This window comes from Achroia grisella, unplaced genomic scaffold, assembly GCF_030625045.1.
Source record: "Achroia grisella isolate CSIRO2021 unplaced genomic scaffold, CSIRO_AGI_Agris_v1 utg640, whole genome shotgun sequence".
In the NCBI taxonomy this organism is placed as follows: Eukaryota; Metazoa; Arthropoda; class Insecta; order Lepidoptera; family Pyralidae; genus Achroia; species Achroia grisella.
In genome coordinates this window covers 203,412-229,810 of record NW_026712977.1, presented here as the reverse complement: position 1 = coordinate 229,810, position 26,399 = coordinate 203,412, and the positions used below count along the sequence as shown (strand labels likewise).

The following is a 26,399-nucleotide window of genomic DNA, read 5'->3' as shown; positions in this document are numbered from 1 at the left end:
CTATTTGTATGTTTTGTCCCTTTCTTTAAAATTACAAAAATCGTACGAAAGAGTAGGACAGAACAGGTCAACAGCAAGAATATCGTGTTCAGGCTACAAAAAAACCGACTATTGAAGTCGGTTTTTCACATTATATTATTAATGACGTCTCAATAAAAAGTGGTCAGATCTTGATTAAGTAATATAAAACCACAAACGAAGCACTAGTCTTCAAACAAAAAAGAATCATCCAAATCGATTAACGTCGACAAAAGCTCTCGAGTATTATACATAAAATTAAAAAACAAATCCTTCTTAGAAGTCGATTGAAACTGTTTAATATATTTATGAATAAAGATGTGTCTATAATACTTTGTGACGATTAGTTTAAATTTAAGTAGTAAAGGGATTATTTGAGAGAAAAACGCCTGAACACAATTCCACATTTACAACACTAGTACAGACAAGCAACTAGTAATGATCATAAAAATATAAATTTTACTAATATAACAAGTCAGTTCAGATTACGCCGTATCATCCTCTCTTTTACGCATTCTTGGTTACCATCGTCGTATAAAATTATTCATAATGATGATTAATTGTTATTGCAACTGTGAATTCAAATATAAAAAATATATAATAATACGTATTGTGAATTTGTATTACAGTGCGGTTATCTGCGCACACAATAGGCTAACATAGAAATTGTCCGAAGCCATACGCACTATGGATAAAAAAGGGTGGGAATAAGTTTACGCGCTTAAAATCGCATAGGTAATAGGTTTCAACATTTAGAGGTTATTTCCTATTTCCTGGTCTTTAGAGTCTAAAGCCCAGACCGCATTTCGAAATCTTTCCAGGTTGTCCGGCTCGAAGGACCACTGTCAAGGCCCTAAGGGATCTTCAATAAAGGTGGACTGTAAGTTTAAATATAATGTATTGGTAATATGAATTTATAAATTAATTGATTAAAGACAGAGTGATGACGCGCGTCCTTGAAGCCGCTCGTGATGGCATTGAAGTGTGATCGCCGATCGGCCACTGCAATGACCTAGATCCATCTTCTGCCTATCAGGATACGATTATAGTTCTAGGGTTAGAATCCTTGTCGGTAATGGAACAGGAAATTAATTTGTCCATGCTAAAAGTTTCTTCGAGGGACAGTAGACTCTTCAATAATATAGCTTTGATTACGGTATTGTTTCCACGTGTTTTCGAAAGTACATATAGCTTCATTCAATTTCAATATATATAATATAATAATCAGAGAACAAGAAGTCACGGATAAACCCTAACATATTAGCTATGTATAAAATTAAAAAAATACATTTCAACATGGCGATAACGTAGAAAAAGTCTACAAACAATATTGTTGTATAAATAGACAATTGCAACGGCCTATACAAACATGTAAAAGTACTTTAACAAACTATATAAAGGGTGTTCACTAACGAGATCTTGCAGAATATACGTCTACTGTTAGAAGACCGGTCAATTCAATTGGTTGAAAAGGTAATATAAGATTGGTCACTATTTGACAGAGGTAACAGGTGCATGGGGCAAATTGGAATAGAGAAAATTGTATTTTGGGTGATTTTTTCCAACCCCCAGTAGTAGCAAATTAGCAAACGTTTCATCTGATCGTAAATGATTACCGTAGTCAATGGATGCCTGAAACACCAGATTTGTCACGTATGCGTTGCCATCTATTATTTTAATTCTTATAAATTTAATATTTGATTGTTTATTAAAAAAAAATATCTATGATTAATTTTTTAGTCAGTTACTAGAATACTTCTTTAATAATTTATAAATAATGCAAATTATGTACTAATTAATTTTGTTAATAAACAGAAATCGCAAGAAATCGATAGAGACCACCCTTCAAGTATAAAAAAATACATCATCTACAAAATAATGTGTTACGTATAAAAAACTTGAATTAAGAGTACATATAGGTATATATATTAATGAGTGAACTAAACTATGTGATGAAAATAAATGCAAAATAGGATACGATTCCGCTAAGATCACAACTCGTCTTTCATCTTCTCGTATTGTTTGCAGAAGTTGACCATGTCCTCGACGGATCTGTCGCCGTCATAATCGGCCACGTGTTTCCCGGCGGCGAACATTTTGAAGGTGGGCAGCGTTTGTATGCCAGCTAGATCGGCCGCTTTGGAGTTTTCAGCTGCTTCTACGGCTACCGCTTTGACTGGTGATTTATCAGTCTTCAATGCTGTTGCCAGTCGACTGAACGCCGGCTTCGCAGTCACGCAGTGTCCACACCCTAATAAAATAAAATAATATTGTATTTATATTCATGTAATTAGTTTGGTTTAGCACACCGCATTACGTCCAATTATTGCGGGTTCGATTCTTCGCACGGCACAAAACATCATCACCAAAATGTTTTCTATGTATTATATGTATGTATTTACGAAAAAATATTTGTATTAGTTATCTAGTACCCATAACAGTCTAGGGGCTGTGTGAATTGTCCTGAGATTATTATTATTATTATTTAGCCCAATTTCGATAAATAAAAATAATATTAAAGCACTTGTACATTTCACGCTCTATCTAGTCCCAAGGTAAACAGAGCTTGCTAGACATATTATATAAATACTTACAGACCGATATAATCATACTCATAAATATTAATGTTTGTACCGTGCGCGATGAATCGTATGCGCGACCTTCGGAAGCGATGCGACGTACTAAACCGCTACACCAGCAGGGCCTTAGTATTTTAGAATGGTGTAATTCTTTGTATGTCTATGAGATGATGGTAAGCATATAAAGTAATGTTACTAGCTGTTGTAATGATTATTTCCACAACACATTTTCAAAATTTACGTATTTACACTTATGAGTTTTGTACACTGTCTTTGTTTTAATAGAAAGACAGTGTACAAAACTCATAATTGGACAAAAAATCATTCTTTTTGTTTTCGTATTCCATATAGTGATTTTTGCGGGTTAAGTTACAAACTTATGATTTTTTTTCTATCAAACAATGCTCCACAGCATTTTTTGTAAAAAAATCATAAGTATTAGTCAATGAAATAGGAGACTACGATGTTTTTTTTTAAAAGGCAGTTAGTCTTTGCATCTTAACTTTATTAATTCAGTGTTAATGTGTTATACATAAACATCCACCATTATTTCTAAGTAACATACAAAAATCGGTAAATAAAGAATATTTCCGATAGTGCCACACCACTATTTAAGAATCCCAAAAAGCTGGCAACATAGATAACGTCAAATTTGTATCGGAAATAAGAAACAGACTATGGTCATAAAGGAACCATAATAGACAATAAATTATACTTACACGTGGCATAAAACATGACGAACGTGTGTGTGGGAGCAGCAATGATTTTCTCGAAATCATCATCAGTGGATAGCAGGACGTTAACACCAAACCCGGCGTCCTGGTTGCTCTTAGCTGCCTTTTGTGACGTCTGTTGACTGCCCATATGTGTGTGTATGAAAGAGACAAAATCCGCTTCCTAAAAACCATGTGAAAATCATTTTATTAATATGTAAAGCAAAAACTTTGTACCCCTTTTTAAGATAATTCAATGGCAGGAGGATTATCTAATTTCCCACACTTAGCAATTGTCTGGTACTCATAAAACAAGCTCGGCATAGCTTGGGACTAGATGGCGCTGTGTGAATTGTCCTGGAATATTATTATTAATATAAATTATGCTTACTCAAATAAAATAATATAAACACTTGTAAAAATGCATATAAAAAATGAAAATTGGACTCTATTCTCCATATTTACATTTATACCTCTCATCTGGGATTCGTTGTGTGTCTAGAGCGTATAGTATTTATTTCTTAATCTACCACTTATATTGAAAACAGATTCAGCACAAGAAGGAACAAGAAACATTCCCTATTACTTATTCAAACAAATATTGTGCAACTTTATAATCACTCGACCCTACCTTTCTTCCACCTGAGTAATCCTTCACTTGTTTATCGAAATAGCTGAAGTACTTGATCGTGGGATATCCCTTGACATCGTAATTCCCGCACACGTCCTGGTGGACTGTGCAGTCAACAGCCCCGAATGCAACCATCAGCTCATCAGCAAACTGTTCTGCGGCTTTCACGAATTCCGGTTTTGTACTCTTACAGTGTCCACACCCTGCCAATCGTAAATACATACATATATGTACTTGCAATAATAATGTAATGCAATAATATGTTTGTATTTGCAAAAATAAAACGTGTTAAGTATTTATATCAGTTAATTAATGGCCATAACAAGAGCACTGCTTGGGTCTAAGATTGCTAAGTGTGAATTGTCCAGGATTATTATTATTGTTTTCAAGTGTCGTATTATGAATGCAAAGGTGAGTTTTTTTTTATATCTTTTATGACTTGAATCGGAATCTTAATGACATTTGATGCGAACATAGATATCATGAGATCGAATAGAGCTTTTAATCTCAAAAATGCAAAGAATGTCGTGGGTGTGAGCTACATTATAGTAGGAACTTTTATTATGGGCACATGATAGCGAGATGTTATGATACATACCTTCTGGTATTATAAATGTGACAGAAAGATGTTACATCTTATACTGCTTAACACAACTGAACATAAAGTGATTTACCTACACAAAATTTATTATGGAGATGGACGTGCCACTTTTACTATGGACGGCCTCGGTGGTTTAGTGGTTGTGCAGACTTTACTTCTGATGGTTGCGGGTTCGTTATGTCAACATGAGTAATGTAATGTAAGTTGGACTCCATTTTCCGCAATTGGCCTCTCATCTGGGCCATTGTGCGTGTAGGTTAACATGAGTATGATTGTTTGTATCGATGCGTATTTTGTATGTATATTATGTATGAATTTACAACAAAATAATAATGATAATGATAATCTCAGGACAATTCACACAGCGCCATCTAGACCTAAGTTAAGCTAGCTAAAGCTTGTGTTATGGGTATTAGATAACTGATACAAATACATAGTAAATTTTTTTTTTCGTAAATATATACATAACACCAGCTCTGTTTTGCTTGGAACTAGATGTCGCTGTGATATATAGGCGAAACTGTGGTAGCCCAAGCATGACTTCACTATATCATATGACGCCCATGATACCGCTCATGCGTTGCCATTCCGTAGGAGAAAAATATTATGCTATATCTCTAATCACGTATTTTCACTGCCTTAGCTATTCCCTCATACATATTTTTGTATGAGGGAATAGCTAAAGATGATAACTTTAACTGGTTATGCAGAGCACGCATCGGAAACTCAAACTGATTATTTTTTGCATTTTTCATTGCTGCTCCGCTCCTATCGGTAGTAGCGTGATGTAATATAGCCTATAGCCTAGTAATGTGGACTGACGATCTTATTGCTAGCAATATACCATATCAGGCAGACCTCCACGCGGTTCCCCCTGGAAACCATCGTGATAAATTCTTGGTAAATTTGTTACGATAGACTAACTGACCTGACCTCATGCTAATCTTATCATCCTCCATTGGTATCAGCCAGCTCCGCCAGCGTAAACCGTTAGCGCAGGCGGGTGCACCATTACATTATTATAACCATAAAAAAATAGATAGATAGAATATATTTTATTTGCAACATACAGTAAAGAAGAGGCACAAATAATATATCAAAGGACACATGTATCTGATAGTTCCTTTACTGTGACTGGTATCAAGTTAGTGCCGTAACTTGATACCAGTAAAGACTTGTAACAGTAAAGGAATTGTGATAGAATTTAGTGGAATGGGAAGGAGTGGAAAGCTTTTGGAAGAACTTAATGATAAAGGGTGAATAGAAGAGGAGAACTTGAAACTTTCTTTGAGATAGGAAGGAGTTCTAGAATTAAAAGATGTTGTAAATGTGTGTGTAAGATGTTGTAAAAGTGGAATGTAAGAGTATGCATGTCTGAGCTCACTTAAGTTGGGTACCATATTGGGATAATCTATACGTCTATACATATAAATAAAATTGGGGTGTCTGTTTGTAATATTGAAATAACCGTTTTTTACTACATGTATATGAATATATATACGGTGTGTGGTAGTCTGCTTGTCCAGATAGTCTTGATGAAGTCTTCTGGAATGTTGGGTCCTGCGAGACTTTGTAAATGTCTCAAAAATTTAGATGGGCGGCGGTCTCCTAATTCCTCATGCATGAGAAGTTGTTTTACTTGTTTTTCACGTGAGGCGCTTAGACGTTTGATAAGCTCTGTTTTTAATTTATCATATTTTTCAGTGGAAGGTGGAGAGATAATAATATCTTTGACTTCTTTCGAAAATTGATGATCCAGTTGTCCAATAACGTAATTAAATTTTGTTATATCTGATGTAATATTTGAAACTGCGAATTGTCCCTCGACTTGTGCGAACCATATTTCTGTCTCTTCCGGCCAGAAAGGAGGAACGCGTATTCCGACTCTAAACAGTTCAGATGGTTCGGTAGCTATTGTATTTTCCAAAGACATGATGTTCATATATATCAGTAAAATTGTGTTTTATATGTAATTTTGTTCTTTAAAAATATGTATTTTATATCCTTACGGTTCTGTCCAAGAGCGGGGTCACCAGTTATAGGCTTGATCTGGATTATATTTATATATATTTAAATAAAATAACAAAGCAAACGTTTATCTAATTTAATTTTATAAGAGACAAGAAAGGTGACATATTTAAGTTGCGCGCGCAGCTTCGCATGCGCGCTGCCTATACAATATATTTATGTACGTATACAGCTATAGGTTCATATACCAAAATAACATTTTTTATAATTTTTGGTGTCTGTCTGTCGGTCTGTTTGTTCCGGCTAATCTCTGAAATGGCTGTACCGATTTTGACGGGACTTTTTTCGGCAGGTAGCTTATGCAATAAGGAGTAACTTAGGCTACTTTTATTTTAGTAAAATAAAGTTAAATTCCACGCGGACGAAGTCGCGGGAACAGCTAGTTGATACTATAATAACACAAGTATAAATAACTTACACGGTGCGTAAAACATGACAATGGCATGTTTGATCTTTCGCAGTGTGCTTCTGAAGGTCGCGGAGTCGAGGTGGCGCACGGGACTCTCTTCTTCAGACCAGGGCTTCTCGGGTGGTGGAGGCGGCGGTGGCTCTTGAGGATTCTGAAAAAAAATTACCACTGTTATAATCGGGCTCGGTGACTATGAAAATCTAAACCTAAAACTAACAGTATCGACCATTAGCGGTGGTCTAGCGGTTTAGGACACCGTTTCACTGCAAATGGTCGCGGCTTCGACATTCCATATACATTTATAACTATGAACGTTTTGTTTTTTATACATATTATGTATGTTTGTCGTTTAGCACAAAGTGACTGAAATAGCAAAACCAAGGTACCTATACAGTCAGACAATATGTAAGAATCTACCTACTTACTAAATTAACGAATTCACCCATTCAGGACATTATCCTCAATCACCTAAGTAGTATATTTAAAAACGTATTATATCAAAATTACATCTCAATTTCAACTGCCGTTTTTAATTAAAACCTAAACACAGAAACAGTGATCACTTTGTTACAAATCATCATTATTACTTATTATTATTACATAGTATAAAACAAAGTCGCTGTCGTTGTCTGTCCCTATGTACGCTTAAATCTTTAAAACTACAATAGCGGTTTTTAATAAGTTTTTAATAAGTAGAGTGATTCAAGAGTAAGCTTTATACGTATAATACATGTACGGGTGTGCGAAGCCGGGTGGGTAGCTTGATTATTTAAATGTTCTTTATTGCACGTAAATACATTTTTTTAAATATATTAATTAGAACTAATGTTAACAAAGGAGGACTTATCTCTAAAAGAGATCACTTCCAGTCAACCCAATAGAGCGTGGCATAGGAAGTGTTGAGTGGGTCAAAATGTGCAAATAATAATTTAATATAAATGTCATAAATAATTAAAACTAAACTTAAAAATGTAATCGTATATAAATAAAGACCTATATATATATATATATATATATATATATATATATATATATATATATATATATATATATATATATATATAAAATTCTCGTGTCACAGTTTTCGTTCCCATACTCCTCCGAAACGGCTTGACCGATTCTTATGAAATTTTGTGAGCGTATTGAGTAGGTCTGAGAATCGGCCAACATCTATTTTTCATCCCCCTAAATGTTAGGGGTAGTCCACCCCTAATTTTTTATTTTTATTTTAAGGCAAAACAACGTATGCTGGGACAGCTAGTATATATATATATATACACCACACATACATACACATAAAATATTATGAGCCTTTACCTTGAGGAAGTTGACGATTTGCTCTTCCTGTCTCGCCTGGCCAGCATCGTATTTGTACTCGCCCTTATTGAAGTATTTCAACGTTGGGTATCCTTTGACGCCAAACCGTGACGCCAAGTCTGGCTGCTTCGTGGCGTCGACCGCTGCCAATATACCTGTAATCTATACACGATAAAACATGACTTAATATGTAGTATGTTTTATGTATTTTATATCATTTGACGGCCTCGGTGATCAGACGGTTTAGCACACCGCTTTCGCATTGTATGCATGAGTATGATTGTTTGTATAGGTTTGGGTATATTACATGTAAATATTTTTTTACTTTTTATTTATTTAACTTTAATGCACACAATATACAAAATATAGTAAAGTACATTTGGCGGACTTAACACCATGCGGCATTTTCTACCAGTCAACCATAGGTGGTGCAGAGAATAGATGTTGGCGGTGCAAATATAATAAATGATAAATAAAATGTAACAGAATATAAACAGAACGATGAATACAATATATATCTAAGGAATACAATCATAAATTACATAAATTATGTACGTATTTAAAAAAATAAAACCTATGTATTGATATCAGTTGCCTATAGTACCCATACATAAGCTTATATTTTATAAAATAAAACTGAGTTGCCAACTAAATAAGATACTTGATCATCAGTACGAAGATATCCTATATCTCGTGAAAATTTTGACAGAGCCAAAATTATATATATATTCTTTATTGCACTTTTAAATACAGTTCTAAACTTAAACATATACAAAGTGAGCAAAGGTGGACTTATCTCTAAGAGAGATCTCTACCAGTCAATCCAACAATGTGGCATAGCTAGTAGTGAGTAGGTAACACCTGTGCAATTAACACTATTATGTTGAAATGTCCAAAAGTTGAGAAAAATAAAACATTTAAATTGTGTTAGTTTTTAACATCCCCTTCTGCCTCCCTCCAATACATTGCCATCAAAATGTTCCGATATAAGAAGCGAAACCGAACCAATATATTTTTTTATTTAGATTTTCTACATCTTCATAACGCAAACGTTTTAAGAAATGGCAACAAAAAAATCATTTTTAAAACAACGTAAAATTATATTGGAAGAAAGATGTAAACGTATGAAATTACGTAATTTATATTAGTATTAATTAAAAAGAATCAAATACAAGAGGGAATAATTAGTTAACAAAATTTTCAATGGCATGTATGATATGGAAGTATGACGGACTCGGTGATGGCCAAGCAGTTAACACACCGCCTTACTTCCAATGGTCGCGGGTTCGATTCCTCGCACGGCGTAAACATGTATACATGAGTATGATTGTTTCTGTCAGTCTGGGTGTTATGTATATATAATATGTATGTATTTATAAAAAAATATATATCTATTTATTTGTATCAGTTATGTAGTACTCATAACACAAGCTTTACCAAGCTTAACTTGGTTCTAGATGGCGCTGTGAGAATTGAATTTCATTAATTTCATTGTCTAATCTCTATCCTATTGAAACGCAGTATACAAAGCAAACTGTTTGAGTAGCTAAAAAAGGTGAATGAGGTACCACATAGACGACTTTTGACAGGCAACCTCTGGTAAATAGTTTCTTTATCAAAGATGAACAAGGTCGATATTCATTATAAGATTTTACCTTTGCCAACTTTATTCGTGTATCGTGTCATTTCATTGTCTAATCTGAACCCTACTGAAACGCAGTTTAAAAAACAAACTGCTTGGCAGCTGAAATAGGTGAGTGTGTACCCATGTAAACTACTTTTTGACTGATTACCTCTGGTAAACAGGTTGTTTATCAAAGATGAACAAGGCTGATATTGATCCTGAGATTTTACCTTTTCCAACTTTATTCTTGTAGCTGCCTTTTCGAACTCTGGCTTGATACGTTTGCAATGGCCGCACCACGGGGCATAGAACACAACCAACGCGTGCTCAGCTTTTGATAAAACACTGTTAAAATTTTCCACTGAAACCAAAAAAAATATTTTTTAATATTAATAAAACAATATCCGAAATAGTAAACTGCATATTTCAAATTAATTATTATGGATATATTTACATAGAGTTTTGTGCGATTGTCCTGATACTAATTATAAAAGTAAATCGACGTTTTAATATACAGTACCTTTTATAATATTCCTCACAAATAACTTGGTCCTATAATACATAATGATATCAAATTATGATCCAGAAATGACTAATTTTGACATGGCACATTTCAAATTGACATTAGAAGTGGTTGATGTAGATTTTAATCATAGAACAACTAGGACAGTACGAAGTTTCTATTTGTAATTTATATTGTTTTTTTTTTCAAATACATTTCGTACATTCGACGCTTTTATTATTAAAAGTAAACAAATAAGTGAGTGATGAATGACTTGGAACCTTAAAACATTATATTTTTACTCTTTATTGCCCAGACTTTCCGTAAATAATATAATTTAGAGACAATGTGAGCAAAGATGGACCTGTCCCTAGAAGAGATCTCTTCCAGTCAACCAAAAACAGTGGCATAGTTGAGTGAGTAACAATTGGTGCAAAATATTATGAAACGAACAAACATTGACACATACATTTTTTATGTATGTGTCAATACGTTACATGTTATGTATGTACATATACATGTAAATGGAATGGCATGGAAACTGATGATTGAGATGATTTCATTTATTCATCATCGTTTACAATGTGTTGGACTGATTGTAAACTGTAATTATTTAATTAAATCTCAATCAATTGTTTGACTTCGATCATATATACAATACATAGTTTTCTAATAACCTCATCATGAATCGCAAGCTTGAAATCTTCAATATAATAATAATAATAATATTCTAAGGACAATTCACACCACGCCATCTAGAGCGTCGTTAAGCTAGCTAAAACTTGTGTTAAGGGTACAAATACATAGATATTTTTTTTCGTAGATACATACATAATATATAGAAAACACCCAAACCGATAGAAACAATCATTTTTTTATTGGGTTTTTTGGGCTATTGTCATCTGACAATAGCCCAAAAAACCTAACCCAAGATACCTGCACCTGCAGCACTGCGACCTACATAGATCTATTGTGCTCGCCCTTTTTCAAAGTCAAACAATCATACTCATGAATATAAATGTTTGTGCCGTGCGAGGAATCGAACCCGCGACTATCGGAAGTAAGGAGGTGTTCTAAACCGCTAGACTGCCGAGGCCTTCATATCTAGGAAAAGTTCACGTCTTTATCCATTCGTTCATATTTTACGATATATGGCGCACAAAAGTGAAATCGATATTTCCCGTGCAGTAACTTTTGGTTTCACGTTGCAATATTTTGTTATAGATTTGTAATCTCGTTATTTTGAGTCTGCTCGTTTATTATTATTATTATCTATGAATGGTTTAGCACGCCGCTTTCCTTCCGATGGTCGCGGGTCGGATTCCTCGCACGGTGCAAACATTTGTATTCTTGAGTATAATTGTTTGTATCGGCCTTAGTATTTTCTATATATTATGTATGTATTTGCAAAAAAATATCTGAGTTTAATTTAGTTAAGTTTATATGAGTTGTCTAGTATCCATAAAACAAGGTCTGCGTGCCGTGCCACTAGATGGCGCTGTGCGAATTGCCCAGAGTCATTTATTATTATAATTTAATATCACTAGCGCACACTTTAATAGGTACTAACTGTTAAACATTACATCTCTTAAAAAGCATAAATGAAAGTAAGATTTTACGACATATTTGAAAATATAATATGAATTAAGGATACCAACCATCTAGATGCACAACATCAGAATCCTGCGACCAACTTTCATCTGCTACTTCGGTTTTTTTCTGCTGTAACTGTGTCGTGGGGTCCTTTATGAAGTCTACTATAGCCTGTTTCTTATTTTCGCCGTTGTACGGGAATCTGAACTGCCCTTTCCTGCAATAATTTTATAAAACAAACATTTTTATTGTATAATAGACTATTCCATTCTGAGATACTGGGTGGGACACACATGAGTTGTCCTAGTTTAAGTAATTATTACTAACAAAATTTTACTACAATTATCCGATAATAAATTACTATTACTATTATTTATTATTATAATATAAGTATATGATGTATGGATTCGATGTGTGTATTCATTATGCTAGAGTAATCATTACTAATATTATAAATGCGAAAGTAACTCTGTCTGTCTGTCTGTCTGTTTTTGAAGCTAAATACTTGAAACTTATTTTTGAGGCTGTTGATTAAATATAAATAAATGTGACATTCAAAGTTTGTAAAAATTTTAACCTTAAGGGGGTAGTATATCATATATGCTATTATCTAAAAATATATTATATAAATTGGCCGATATACAATGATAAGTGTCATGCAGACGAAGTCGCGCGGGACAGCTAGTACACATATAAACGCGTTTCTAGCATTGTAAACTGTTACAAGAACAAGACAATGTATTCAAAAAACCGTTACAATGTGTCAGTAAAACTATATAACTATAAACGCTGCCAGAATCTATATAAAATCTAAAAATTCCTAAATTTAAGTCTGTTTTATTCCATTTTCTTTAAAAAACCGTAGTAAGACATAAACTAATTCAATTAAATAGAAATAATATAATTTTAAGATTTTTGTGGTTATTATAGATTGTGATTGTGATTTTTTACCACGACATGTTTGTAGTTTTAATTTCATTTATTATAAGTTTTATTTAATTATATAGAATTTATTTGGAAATTTCTTGCTAACCACATTCTGGCTTACAAATATTATGCTACGTAACAATGTAAATAACTATTTACCGTATTTGTCTGTATAAATAAATCATTCATTCATTTTGAAGAAAAGGTTGACTTTCGAGTTTGACTAATGACTTCAAAAACATTCTTGATTATCCAAACCCCAAGACAGTAGGAAAGTTACAAAAGTTAAAGTAGGTCGATTTACATGTATAGTGATTTTATATCGTTCACATTCACCTAATGCAGAGTCATATCAACCATTATTGAATAAATATCTTGCAAGTTAAAACAAGAAGGACAAATGTACCCTTAAGTGGTCAGAAGAGGGAAGTGAGGCGTTTAAATAATATAAGTCTCCCACACGGATTGATATGACCCTCGCATTGATAACAGATACCTCCAAGTTCTGTGTAGGCGGTTTGTAACAGCAGATAAACGGCAGAGGGGAATGCTTAGATAACTTCTATATAAAACTAACATTGTGTCAACATAAATATACACATATGTACACTTACACAAATATTTGGCTTACGATCTTGAATTATTAAATTCTAATTGAAACATCATTTATTCATGTAGAACATTGTAGTCGCTTATGAACATGAAGTTTTTTGTAATTAATATTTTTTAATGTGTAATATACATATGTACACATACACAAATATTTGGCTTACGATCTTGAATTATTAAATTCTAATTGAAACATCATTTATTCACGTAGAACATTGTAGTCGCTTATGAACATGAAGTTTTTTGTAATTAATATTTTTTAATGTGTAATACACATATGTACACATACACAAATATTTGGCTTACGATCTTGAATTATTAAATTCTAATTAAACATCATTTATTCACATAGAACATTGTAGTCATCAACATGAACATGAAGTTTTTTGAAATTAATATTTGTTAATTTAAACAAAACTCAACATTCATAATCGTATAAGATATATATTAAATACTGGCTGTATCCACGGGGTTACCCGCATGCAATTTATAGCCTATATATTATTGTGATGTAAGTACTACTGTAAAATTTCATCAAAATGCGTCCAGTAGTTTGTGGGTGAAAAATTATAAAACATACATCCATCCATACTTATAAACTTTTGCGTTTATAATATTAAAGATTATTTTACAGCTATAAAACATTTCCAAAATTATTTGAGGGATGTCTAATCATTATCTATACCGATCACAAACCCCTTATATCTTATAGATAAAATTCTCGTGTCACAATATTAGTTACCATACTCCTCCGAAACGTCTTGACCGATTTTTATTCAATTTTGTATGCATTTGAATCGAGTAGGCCTGGGTATCGGCTAATATCCATTTTCGTACCCCTAAATGATAAGGGTGACCCAGCCCTAAATATTTTTTTTTGTTTCTGATCCTTTTTTTTTATAATATGGCATACCAAAATATTCCTTTTCTATTATCAACCCCTTCTATCTAATTAACCCTTTCTACCAACAACCTCTATTTTTGAATAATAAATTTTATTTTTATTTATTAAAAACTTAATTACAATAGTAGCATTTTCTACCAGCCAACCTTAGGGAGTGCAGAGATAGTCGAATGTAGTTTGGTTTATAATTTTTATGGCAAAACAATGTTTGCGGGGTCATCCAGTACCTACGTATATAATCTATACATATAAATAAAATTGGAGTGTCCGTTTGTAATATTGAAATAACCGTTTTTTACTACATGTATATGAACATGAATATAAATACAGTACATACACCAAAACAACATTTCTTACAAATTTGTCTGTCAGTCTATTTCTTCCGGCTAATCTCTGAAATGGCTGGACCGATTTTGACGGGACTTTTTTGGCAGGAAACTGATGTAATAAGGAGTAACTTAGGCTACTTTTTTTTTAGTCCGCGTGGAATTTAAAATAAAGTTATATTCCACGCGGACGAAGTCGCGGGTACAGCTAGTAAATAAATAAAGATTGCTAACGAAACACTTCGTACAATCATATAATTATAATAGTTAACCGCAGATATATGTCACATAAGTGGACATAGAAACATTGTTGCACGTTATCAATTATTGAGAATTCACCGTCCCACGGTTCTCGACTACAACAGAATCGCTGAATCACAAGAATGCAACGACTACTAACAACAAGCCACACCTAATGCGCAGAATATGCTTGTTCTAATATTACAGTTTTATATAACTACATGTAAAAACCTATTGCGATATATCCAAACAAATTGCGAGACTGTACCTACCAAAAGAGTATAGGTATGCTGCATTCGTGAATAATCGCAATTGAAGTCATCCCGGTATAAGGTGGTACTCGTAAATTAATTAGAAAAGTCTTTTTTGGGCAATGGAATCTTGAAAAAAATTATTCAGAAATAAAGAATCAATTGATCACAATTTAAGTGCTATAAGCCGATAAAAGTGCTACTTGTTACCTCGTTACTCAAATTACTTATTAAAAATACGTTTTTTTGCCAAATGTGAATATTGAAAAAAAATGTTCAGAAATAAAAAATCACTTGTCGTACAATTTCAGTTGTAGGTCAGTTCACTAACGCAGATCATTTCGAATATCCTTAGTAATATTATAAATGCGAAAGTAACTCTGTCTGTCTGTCGTGCTTTCACGACAAAACTACTGAACCGATATAAACGAAAATTTTTACACAAATAGTGTAGACCCTTAGAAAGGACATAAACGTTTTTGATGCAAAAAAAAGGGTTGTAAGGGGTTGAAAAGTGACATAAAAGGTTGTATGGAGGTATCGTAATTTTTAAAGCTAGGAGTTTGAAACTTATTTTCTAGAATGTTTATTAAATCATCATCATTGCTTTGCCTTTATCCCATAATTTGGGATCAGCGCAGTATGTCATTCCCTTCCACTGTTTATTACATATAAATAAATATTACATTCAAAGTTTGTAAACAATTTAAGGGAGTAAAATAAACTAAACTAAAAGTATGTATAGAACTTCGTCATTTAAACCATAATCTTGAGGGCCTCGGTGTTCTAGTGGTTTACCACACCACCTTACTTTCAATGGTCGCGGGTTCGACTCCTCACCGGGCACAAATATATGTGTTCATGAGTATGATTGTTTGTATCGGTCTGAGTGTTGTATATAATATAATATGTATGTATTTACGAAAAAAGTTCTATGTATTTGTAACAGTTATCTAGTACCCATAACACAATGTTAACATAGCGCCATCTAGACCAAAGTTACGCTATGGTCTAGATGGCGCTGTGTTAACATGTTATTCGTCGTCTATTCCAGGCGGACAAAGTCGCGGGCACAGCCAGTATAGTTATATAATGAAAGCAAGATAACATTAAATACATTACTATTACTACTAGTAACTAGTCACACAACATACTTTCACACCTTACCTATCATACTGACACATATCAAAATCTACAATATTCTGTTTTAAAAACATTTTAGTAGTCATTTTTACTTTACTGTATTACATAATTAGACAGATATATAAATTCAAATAATCATTACATAACATAGTATAAAACAAAGTCGCTGTCGCTATCTGTCGTTATGTATGCTGAAATTTTTAAAACAACGCAACGGATTTTGAAGTGTTTTTTTAATTGATAGAGTGATTCAAGAGAAATGTGTATATATATAATACATGTACACCCGTGCGAAGCCGGGGCGAATAGTAGTAGAGTATAAACTATGTTAGTAAATTACAATATATATCATTACTAGCTAGTAAGGATATATATTGTGATTTACTAACATAGTTTATAAGATAGTTACTAAAATAATATGGATGGATATAATAAAACTTAATAATATTATAAACTATGTTAGTAAATTACAATATATATCATTACTAGCTAGTAAGGATATATATTGTAATTTACTAACATAGTTTATAAGATAGTTACTAAAATAATATGGATGGATATAATAAAACTTAATAATATTATAAACTATGTTAGTAAATTACAATATATATCATTACTAGCTAGTAAGGATATATATTGTAATTTACTAACATAGTTTATAAGATAGTTACTAAAATAATATGGATGGATATAATAAAACTTAATAATATTATAAACGCGAATGTTTGTGAGTATGGATGGATGTTCGTTGCTCTTTCACGCAAAAACTACTGAACGGATTTCGATGAAACTTTACAGCTTAAACATCACAACAACATATAAGCTGTAAATTTCAGATGAAACCGCGGGCACAACTAGTAAATAATATTTATTACACTTTACGCTATACAACATGAGAATTATAAAAGCTGATGCCACAATTCTCGACTTACATGGCGCATTCACAATAACAAAACTAGATCGTCTTTCATGCTTGAAACAAAACAATCACGGGTTGTAATTACATATGCATTATAAGTAAAAATGGTTAGTTATGGGAACTACAATTGAAGGCACATAAAATATTTTATGTATATATATTTAAGTATATTGAATAACTATTCTGCTGTTGACTAGTGAACTTGACTTGATGAAATAACCGAAAGTACTACTTTTCGAGCCCAATTTTAGCATAAAATAAATAATTCATAATATAGTCTCGGTGGTCTAGCGATTTAGTACACCATTTACTTCTGATGGTCGCGGGTTCGATTCCTCGCACGGTGCAAATATTTGTATCCATGAGTATGATTGTTTCCATCGCTCTGGGTATATTCTATGTATATTATGTATGTATTTACAAAAGAAAATATATCTAATTTGAGTTGTCTAGAATCCCTAAAACAAGCTCTGCATACCGTGGACTAGATGGCGCTATGTTAATTGTCCAGGGTTATTTATTATTACTTATATAACAATGTTATTAAGATAATACAACGGTTACATTTCTATTTTCTGTCCGTATGCACTATGATTTGAACTACTGACTCTATTTTGTGCAATAATAACTATTTACTGTACGATTTTCCATAATAAATTGTAAATAAAAAAATAAATAGAAATGTGTATATTAGGTTTAAATACGAAGATACTTCCATACAACCTTTAATCTTCCCTTTCAACCCTTTTTACGCATTAAAAGTTGTCTATGTCTGTATATGAAAATTTTATTTAAAACGGTATAGTAGTTTTGGCGTGTAAGGATAAACAAAGGTAATAAAATATATTATTAGTTTGGAATATAGTATAAGTCGTCAAGTAGGTAGTTACAGAAATACATTGCAATTAAACGACCCTCCTTCTGGTGGTCACATTTTCGGTTCCAGGATGATACAAACACCAGATGCAGACTACGAAAAGTCGTCTGCGTAAGTAGTACAATCTCGCCTATTTCAACCCACAAGCAGCTTGCTTCAGTTTAGTATCAGATTGGGCATTGCAATTCCTTGTCATAAACCAAAGCATAGTTTATCTTATCAATAACAACTTATAGCTCTGGAATGGCAAAGCATGAGTGGTATCACGTAACATGGTGATGTTCATGTATACATATAGGCCATTACCAGTTACCATCAGTAGGTCGTCAGCTTGGTTACCATTATAGTTACTTACGTAAATACTGTTAATAAATATTACAGAAAAATAATTATTATTACTATAAGAAACTGTCAACTAAATAATAATAAACAATGTTTCCATTGCATTTTAAAATTCCGTTAACACTTAATTCAAACAGTAATACTTACTCGTAATATAAGAGTGTTGGAAAACCGGTTATGTTATAAACTTGTCTTATTTTCGAATTACCCGGTTTGGCAACGTCAATAGCAGCCAACAATGCTTCACCCTGAAAAAACAGGAGTTCTTTATATTATATCTATTATATGGACCCTTGGCACGTCGAATCTTTGAGATACATTTTAGTTGATGTATAATATTGTGATGTACAATTATACTTATTTATAAGTAACAATTATTATGTTAGAAAGAAAAGGTTCGCGTTAAATAATCTAATATAGTAATTCATCACATTACTTACAGTTTATTGATACTTTATATATTTTGATAAAGAGTTCCAAGTTTAATACATATGTATTTTTTTAGTAATAAGTGACTTTAGTAGTAAGTATAAGTAAGGAGCCAACAGAATATCAGCGCTGCAGATTTATCTGTAGCATTATGCTGAGTTGGCTTCCTTTTCACTTTTACGGCACATAAAGTCATCTACATTTCTTTTATTAATTCATATTTTTTCTATATCTCATGTGTGTTATGTGTCTGTAATTGTTGAATAAAGAATTTATCTATATAATATTATATATATCCAGACACACTTTCATGGCTACGTTTTATATACTCACAACTAAATAGCAGTATGTATCTTAATTAAATTTGGAATGAAGATATTGTAGACTGTAAAACGAGGGCAAATATAGGCTACTTTTTAGCTAAAAATGCAGATAAAATTGAAATGGACACAAATAATATATACATATACGTATATACTATCTGTACTATACCAGGAGCACAAATCTTTGAAATTCTTTTCCTTTTTATATTATAATATATACCTGTTATGTATATATAAAATTTCCTCTTGAATCACTCTATATTGTTGAATCTTCATTAAAATCCGTTGCGTAATTTAAAATCTAAAATTATGTTGTATAGTATTTAAACGTATATTTATATTGATTTATATACACATATAGTTTAATTGCACTCTCCAAAGTGAAAATAAACTTAGCATTGACTAACACGTCAAGGAAACTTGACGTTTAAACCACTCCACTGTTTCTCTATCCCTTGGTAAAATCGGTGATCTCATTCTGTAGAATATTCGTTAGATTTGACATATCATAAGTTTTTAATAGACCTACATGATAAAGATATTTTGAACTTGGAATTGTTTTTTGAAAGTTATTTAAATTCATAGAATAAGAATCATCATGAAGCATCATACCTTCAAATCAGCTGCAGCCGCTACATACTCTGGTTTCAATGTCTTACAATATCCACACCAAGGAGCATAGAACATGATCATTGATTTCTTGTACGCGGCCGCACCCTTCTTGAGAAATTTAATTAATGCCTATAAAAGACAAGATTGATTGCAGTTAACAATACATTCAAGAAGTTAAAACAAATTAAAAAATAGTAATAAAAAAAACAAATTATCATATTTACAATAAATTGACTATACATAAGAATAAAATATTTAAATAATGAAATTGTTAGCTGTTGTTTTATTTTTGGTATTTGCGCCGGCAACAATTATTCTCTCCAGCACCTATAGTTAACTAGTAGAAACCGCAGTGTTATTCTGTCAAATGTACTGTACTATTTTTTGTATTGTGTCCATTGAAGTTAAATAAATAAATAAAAACTAAATACTATATCCTTACCTATAAATCACACTAATGTATAAACAATTATTTAATCTCCGTTTCATAATGACGACATTGAAGGCAACATACATATATCAGAAATCTGTTTGTTACCTTTTAAGGACTGAACATCTGAATGAAAATAATGAAATTTGGTATAAAAATAGATTGCATCACGAGTACGGACACGGAGTATGGTTATCTTTTCCTCAAAAATGGATACAAAGTGGCAGATAAGTGCTAATTTCAAATAAAATATACAATAGACAACAGTAAACATTGAAATAGGTCCAATGAGAGACTAAATTCAGAACACCGAGTCTAACATATAATACAATACAATATTCAAATTAACTTAGTAACATGTGAGACCATTGTTAGCAAAGGGCACTGGTGGCCCCAATACCAGCATGTACCTACCATATCAGGCCCGCCAACAAGCGGTCGCCTCTGAAAACTATCGTGAATATTTCCTAGAATATTCGCCAAAATAGCCGCCAGTGTGATATACATTGTAGGACGGCCACGGTGGTTGTGTAGCACACCGCCTTAGTTCCGATGGTCGCGGGTTCGATTCACGGCACAAAGATTTGTATTCATGAGTATGATTGTTTGTATCGGTCTGCGTATTTTCTATCTATAATATGTATGTATTTACGAAAAAAAATCTTATAGTATTTGTATCAGTTATCTAGCGCCCATAACACAAACTTTAGTTCACTTAACTTAGGTCTAGATGGCGTTTTGTGAATTGTCCTGATATTATTATTAATATTTATACATTTTATATTCTCGATTTCTTCGGTGTTATACGTTAGAATTATTATTTTTATCGTTGTTGCCTCATTAACTCATAGGACTTGGAGGAGGCCTACGTCACATAGTGACATTAAGATGGGAAAAAAAAAAAAAATATAAACTAACAGGATCACAGTTACTGCCTAAACACATGTATAAATTTGTGAAGTTAATAGTAAATAAAGGTTTTTATTTATTTATACTATTATTGTGTGTCATTACATAATCACCTACGAGTTGACTTACGCAACTTCGTTAGCATCAGATTTTCATTTATCAACGTTTGTTTCATGAGCATGATTGTTTGTCTATTCACTAGATTTTCCCTTTTTTGGAACACTATTAGTTGCACCTCCACCCCTATTTGTCGGAGCGTGATGTTATATACCTTATACCTTTTTCGATAAAAGGCCTATTCAACAATAAAACAATTTTTTTAATCGTTCCAGTAGATCTAGAGATTACCCCTAACAATGTTACACATTTCATCACTTTATACTGTAAGTATAGAGGGGTAAATAGATAGTAAACTGCACTAATAACCCCATAGCTAACAATTCACCATGTCAGCTTGACCTCCACGCTTTTCACTCTGGAAACCATTACATAGTTTGCCAAGTTGGGTTAACTGATCTGACATCGTGCTCATACATATATAGTTTTTAAAATAAACAATTGAAGGAGTTTACAGAACGACGTAAGACAAAGTAAAGCAGAATGATAAGTCATTCTGCTTTACTTGGTCTTACGTCGTACAACAATTTAATAATATGAGACTAATTCAAGTCTCACCCGCCATATATAACACATATATAAGTATAGACATAAAATATAATAATAATACATACCTCTCCATCAGGTAGATGAAAAATATCTGTGGCCGTGGTGTCCTCTTCCCACGGCAAGTCCCCGGTAGGGTCTCGGAGAAAATTCGCCATAGAACTGACGGTCTCACTTCTATCGTAGTCCTTATGGAAGTCACCATCTTTGTAGTGCCTCAAGTAGTAAGGGTTTGATGATGGTACTTTCACCTTTTTACATAGTTTCTTACCTTCACTGGAAATTGTAAACGTAAAGTTTATTTTTTCTGTAACTGGAATATAAAGCTAAATTCTGCTGTGTTTCACCTATTTCTGCTCAGCAGCCTTATGGAATGTGTTACGATTGAAGTGTAAGACAAGGCAGTAAGTACAATTATAGGATACGAAGGTCATCTTAGACCTCTAAAATAGCATGGGTATTATGTTCGTCTCAATATATCATGTACGTGGTATTGTAATTGTTGCTTGTTCATATGTAACGGTCATTTTCTAACATGTGGCCGACAGCTTGTCTGCCATTAACGACGAACTACATTAATTTTTGTTTTATTTAATCGGAATCGGAATTTATTTAATAAGAAGAATTAGAATCAAACACGCTATTGTATGAACCGGATGGTCAGCAGACATCACCAAAATAGCACACCTATTACCCTGTAACTGCCTAAAGTTTACATAACAAAACATAACGTAGTTGCGAACTCGTGCAACAAAGTATTATTCATAACACATTCATACACAGGCATTGTTAACTGTATCCGTAGTGGTGAAAGGACATGTCCACATTGAGAATACTTGAATCCAACCGGACAGGGGCAATTTTACAGTCGCCTCTTGGATTAATTCTGTTTATTATCGACGATTTCCGCCCCTTGAGATTTAGTCGGCGATTTAAATTGGCACACAATGTTCTTGGTGTCAGTTTAAATTTCCAATGCAAGAATCAATCTCACACTCTTTGATGTCTTTATTCGTATACATTGTAGGGGCCAGTAATTCAATGCCAATTCTCCTCGACTAAAATAGCCAGCGAAACAGGTTTAAACATTTGGACACATACAAAGTAACAAAAACTGTCTCACAATATTGATTTTACTTCGAAGCCTGGACAGTAGCAATTTGCTATCTATAAATTAGTGCAATAAACTGACCCACGATATTGATTTTACTTCAAAAGCTTGGACAGTAGCAATTTGCTATCTATAAATTAGTACTATAGATGGCTTAAGGGAGAGACTACCCTATTGAGCCAGCCCAGACGCTTTATTATTAATTTTAGGGTGTTGCTAGGTAACCGCCTAGCAACACCCTACAGTGCCTAAGGGTGTACATTTTCGAGTCCAATTAAATGAAGAGTTGTGCACTCATTAGACTTGCACTGTACACTACCTACCGGGCCAATTAGTAACTTTATTGATTATAGATTAGGGTGGAATATAAAATATGATATAGCCTTACCTATTATTACAGTCTATGAGTACTAGAGTTGCCTGTCCTTTTACAATATCAGCTGTATCCTTGAATACATCTATAATGGTCTGTGAAGACTTTGGTACATTCACATATAGTATTAAAACATTTGTTTTAGTCCTTAATAGCTTCTTAAATTCCTTTATATCATCCACATCGGTCACAACTGATGACTTTTGTTTCTTCGCTTGAACTGATATTTGTGCTAATATAAATAACAAGGGTAGAAATATCTAAAACAAAATATGACAAGTTTAAGGCACTTGTATGTGCACATTATACATAAAAAAAATTCTTATTTAAATATAAAAACGTTAACATCACTTAAATGAATTAAGTAAGTAGTCCTATATTGTATTGTACATATAAACCTTTCTCTTGAATCATTCTATTCCAGTAAACTAAATTAAAATACGATACGTAATTTAATAGATATAAGGGAACAGACGGCGGTGGGGACTTTATACTATGTTAAGATTTTTAAGAGTTTCATGTTTACATTAATGCTATTTTACTTTAATTATACAATATTTAACTAAATTATAACATCTACATGTATATAGTTAAATACGAAATACTTAATACGAACTTTACTTTTTTTGATGCAGACATTTACCTATATTTTTGAAATTAGAATTACTTAAATTCTGTGCCCATAGTGAAAGAGTTAAAAACATTTTTATATAAAAAAAACTAGCAGCCTCGTTTTCATCCGCGTGATATTTATAGCCCATGTGTTATTTTGATGTATAAGCTATATTACTGTATGAATGATGTATAGGCGATAAATTTCACGCGGGAAAGGTAGTAGACTGTAATTTTAATTATCTATCACACCAGACACTCAGACATGTGGGACTTAAAGATTTGTGGAGATATGAGCTAAAAAGGTATTGAGCATATTACTGACAACCTCAATGACTTATAATGACAGTCTCAGTGCTATTGGTTTAGCACACCACCTTACTTCGGATGATCGCAGGTATGCTTCCTCAAACAGTTTCAATAGATGATAACGGAATGGTGCACCCGCACCTGCACTAACGATTTGCGCTGACGGGGCACAAGTGGTGGATGATAAGACGGGCATGAGATCAGGTCACTTTGTCCATCATGACAAATTCGCCAAGAATTTATAAGAATGGTTTCCAGAGGGAACCGCTTGGAGGTCAACCTGACATGACATCAATCCACATTATTAACAATCCCCTTTCTCCCCTTCCTTGCACAGTACAAAGATTTGCATCCTAGGGGGTAGATATTAATAATACAGATAATAGTACTTCACTGATAGCAGTATTCCACATCAAGGTGACCTCCACACTATCCATGATAACCATTGAGATCAATAACTAGTAATTTTGCTGCAATGGGCAAACTGACTGCATGAAGTCAGGTCATCATCATCATCCTTCACCGGTGCCCCGCCAGAGTAGATGAGTACAACATTCCATTACCATCTCTAAGAAATCATTTGTATATATGAATATGATTGCTTGGTGTTTTCTATGTATACTATGTATGTGCATTTATAAAGATGTATTTATGTATATCAGTTATCCAGCACCCATAATACTAGCCCTGCTTACCTAGGGACTAGACGGCACTGTGTGAATTGTCCTGACATTCATCTACTTACTCAATAAAGGATACTAACATAGTGCATATAACATACTAGTTATATACCTATTCACCACTGTGTTGTATCCCGTATGTGATATTACCTTCAATTGCTACGGCACACAAATGTATAAGATAAAAAAAATTGGGACCCCTAGTCCCTATTATCTTCCCTCAATGCACTACAATCTATAATACCATACATAATGCAAGTTCAATTGAACAAAATTGATTTTGACTTATATAATAGTATTATTAGTAATAAGGCCTATCCTATCTCCACATGGTCACCAGGGAACCATCATGTTAAATTCCTAGCAAATTTACCATAATATGCTAACTGACCTAACTTCATCCTCCACTTGTGCCACACTAGCATACCATTAGCATATGTGGGGGTTGTACCATTCCACCACGTTTACAGAAAATGCGCATAGACAATGAAGTAATTTTTTTAATCAAAGTTAAAAATAAGAAGATTGCCATATTTTTGTAGTTATAGTATAAATACCTAGTCACATAAAGTACATGACGCATCATTCTGGGTGTAATGTTAACGGTACTATATATAATAGTAGTAATGTATCTGTTACATGCACCGATTAGGTTACCTTACCTTCCAAAACAGGTTTCCAGACATCATTCTTAAACTTTGTATTTTATTAACTAAACAATATTATTAATTGGGTATATTTATACTACGCTATAAATTCATCTTCGCCTATCTACTATGTTAGATACTGTCAGTGTATAGGATGTACCTTGCAAAGAATTGACTTAAATTATTTAGTTAGAAATAGTTTTATAAACAGCACAGAATATATGAAGTTATGTTAGTAGTTATAGCTATTGTGGTATATATGGATAACACTCTACAATTAAAAGCTAAATAAGATCCCTTTCTGTAAACAATTATAGATAAGATAAGATAACATAACAATTAATTCATTATCAATTTTAAAACTTTTCTACTATATAAGCAAAACGTGGAGAAATCATAAGTAGACGTCAATTAACGTCAAACTACAAATTGACAATTAGTTTCTGTTGAAATAGAGCACAGAGTACGTACACCTTAATCCTTTAATGCTATTCGAGTGCGCATTTTTATCAAAATCTTGTAATACTTACCCCTGCAAGAAAGAATTAATTAGCGTTTGTATATTTGTTACGTTTATCTGCCAAAATCGCAAAATGTACACTTCAAAGAGTATGTTTATTCTGACCATATAACTTTTAAACTATTTATTAAAATTACTTAGTGTGCAACATAGAATTTATTTTCTTTATATAAGATAATCACACGATGCGTCACCTAAGTGTAAATTTAAGGTTTAGGTATTTTTTGA

At 32.8% G+C, this 26,399-nt stretch overlaps 1 protein-coding gene across 1 annotated transcript; it reads right to left on the bottom strand.

Moving 5' to 3' along the window:
- Window positions 1-1,997: 1,997 nt before the first annotated feature.
- LOC131849219 (protein disulfide-isomerase A5) lies at window positions 1,998-26,024 on the bottom strand. The gene is made up of 12 exons (XM_059199240.1): window positions 25,667-26,024; window positions 23,419-23,663; window positions 21,988-22,195; window positions 19,918-20,046; window positions 18,701-18,801; window positions 12,081-12,232; window positions 10,151-10,281; window positions 8,297-8,458; window positions 6,989-7,130; window positions 3,942-4,144; window positions 3,317-3,494; window positions 1,998-2,269 (listed from the first exon to the last, which is right to left on the bottom strand). The coding sequence occupies exons 1-12, from the start codon at window positions 25,691-25,693 to the stop codon at window positions 2,010-2,012; spliced, it is 1,938 nt and encodes a 645-aa protein (XP_059055223.1). The 5' UTR covers window positions 25,694-26,024; the 3' UTR covers window positions 1,998-2,009.
- Window positions 26,025-26,399: the final 375 nt, after the last annotated feature.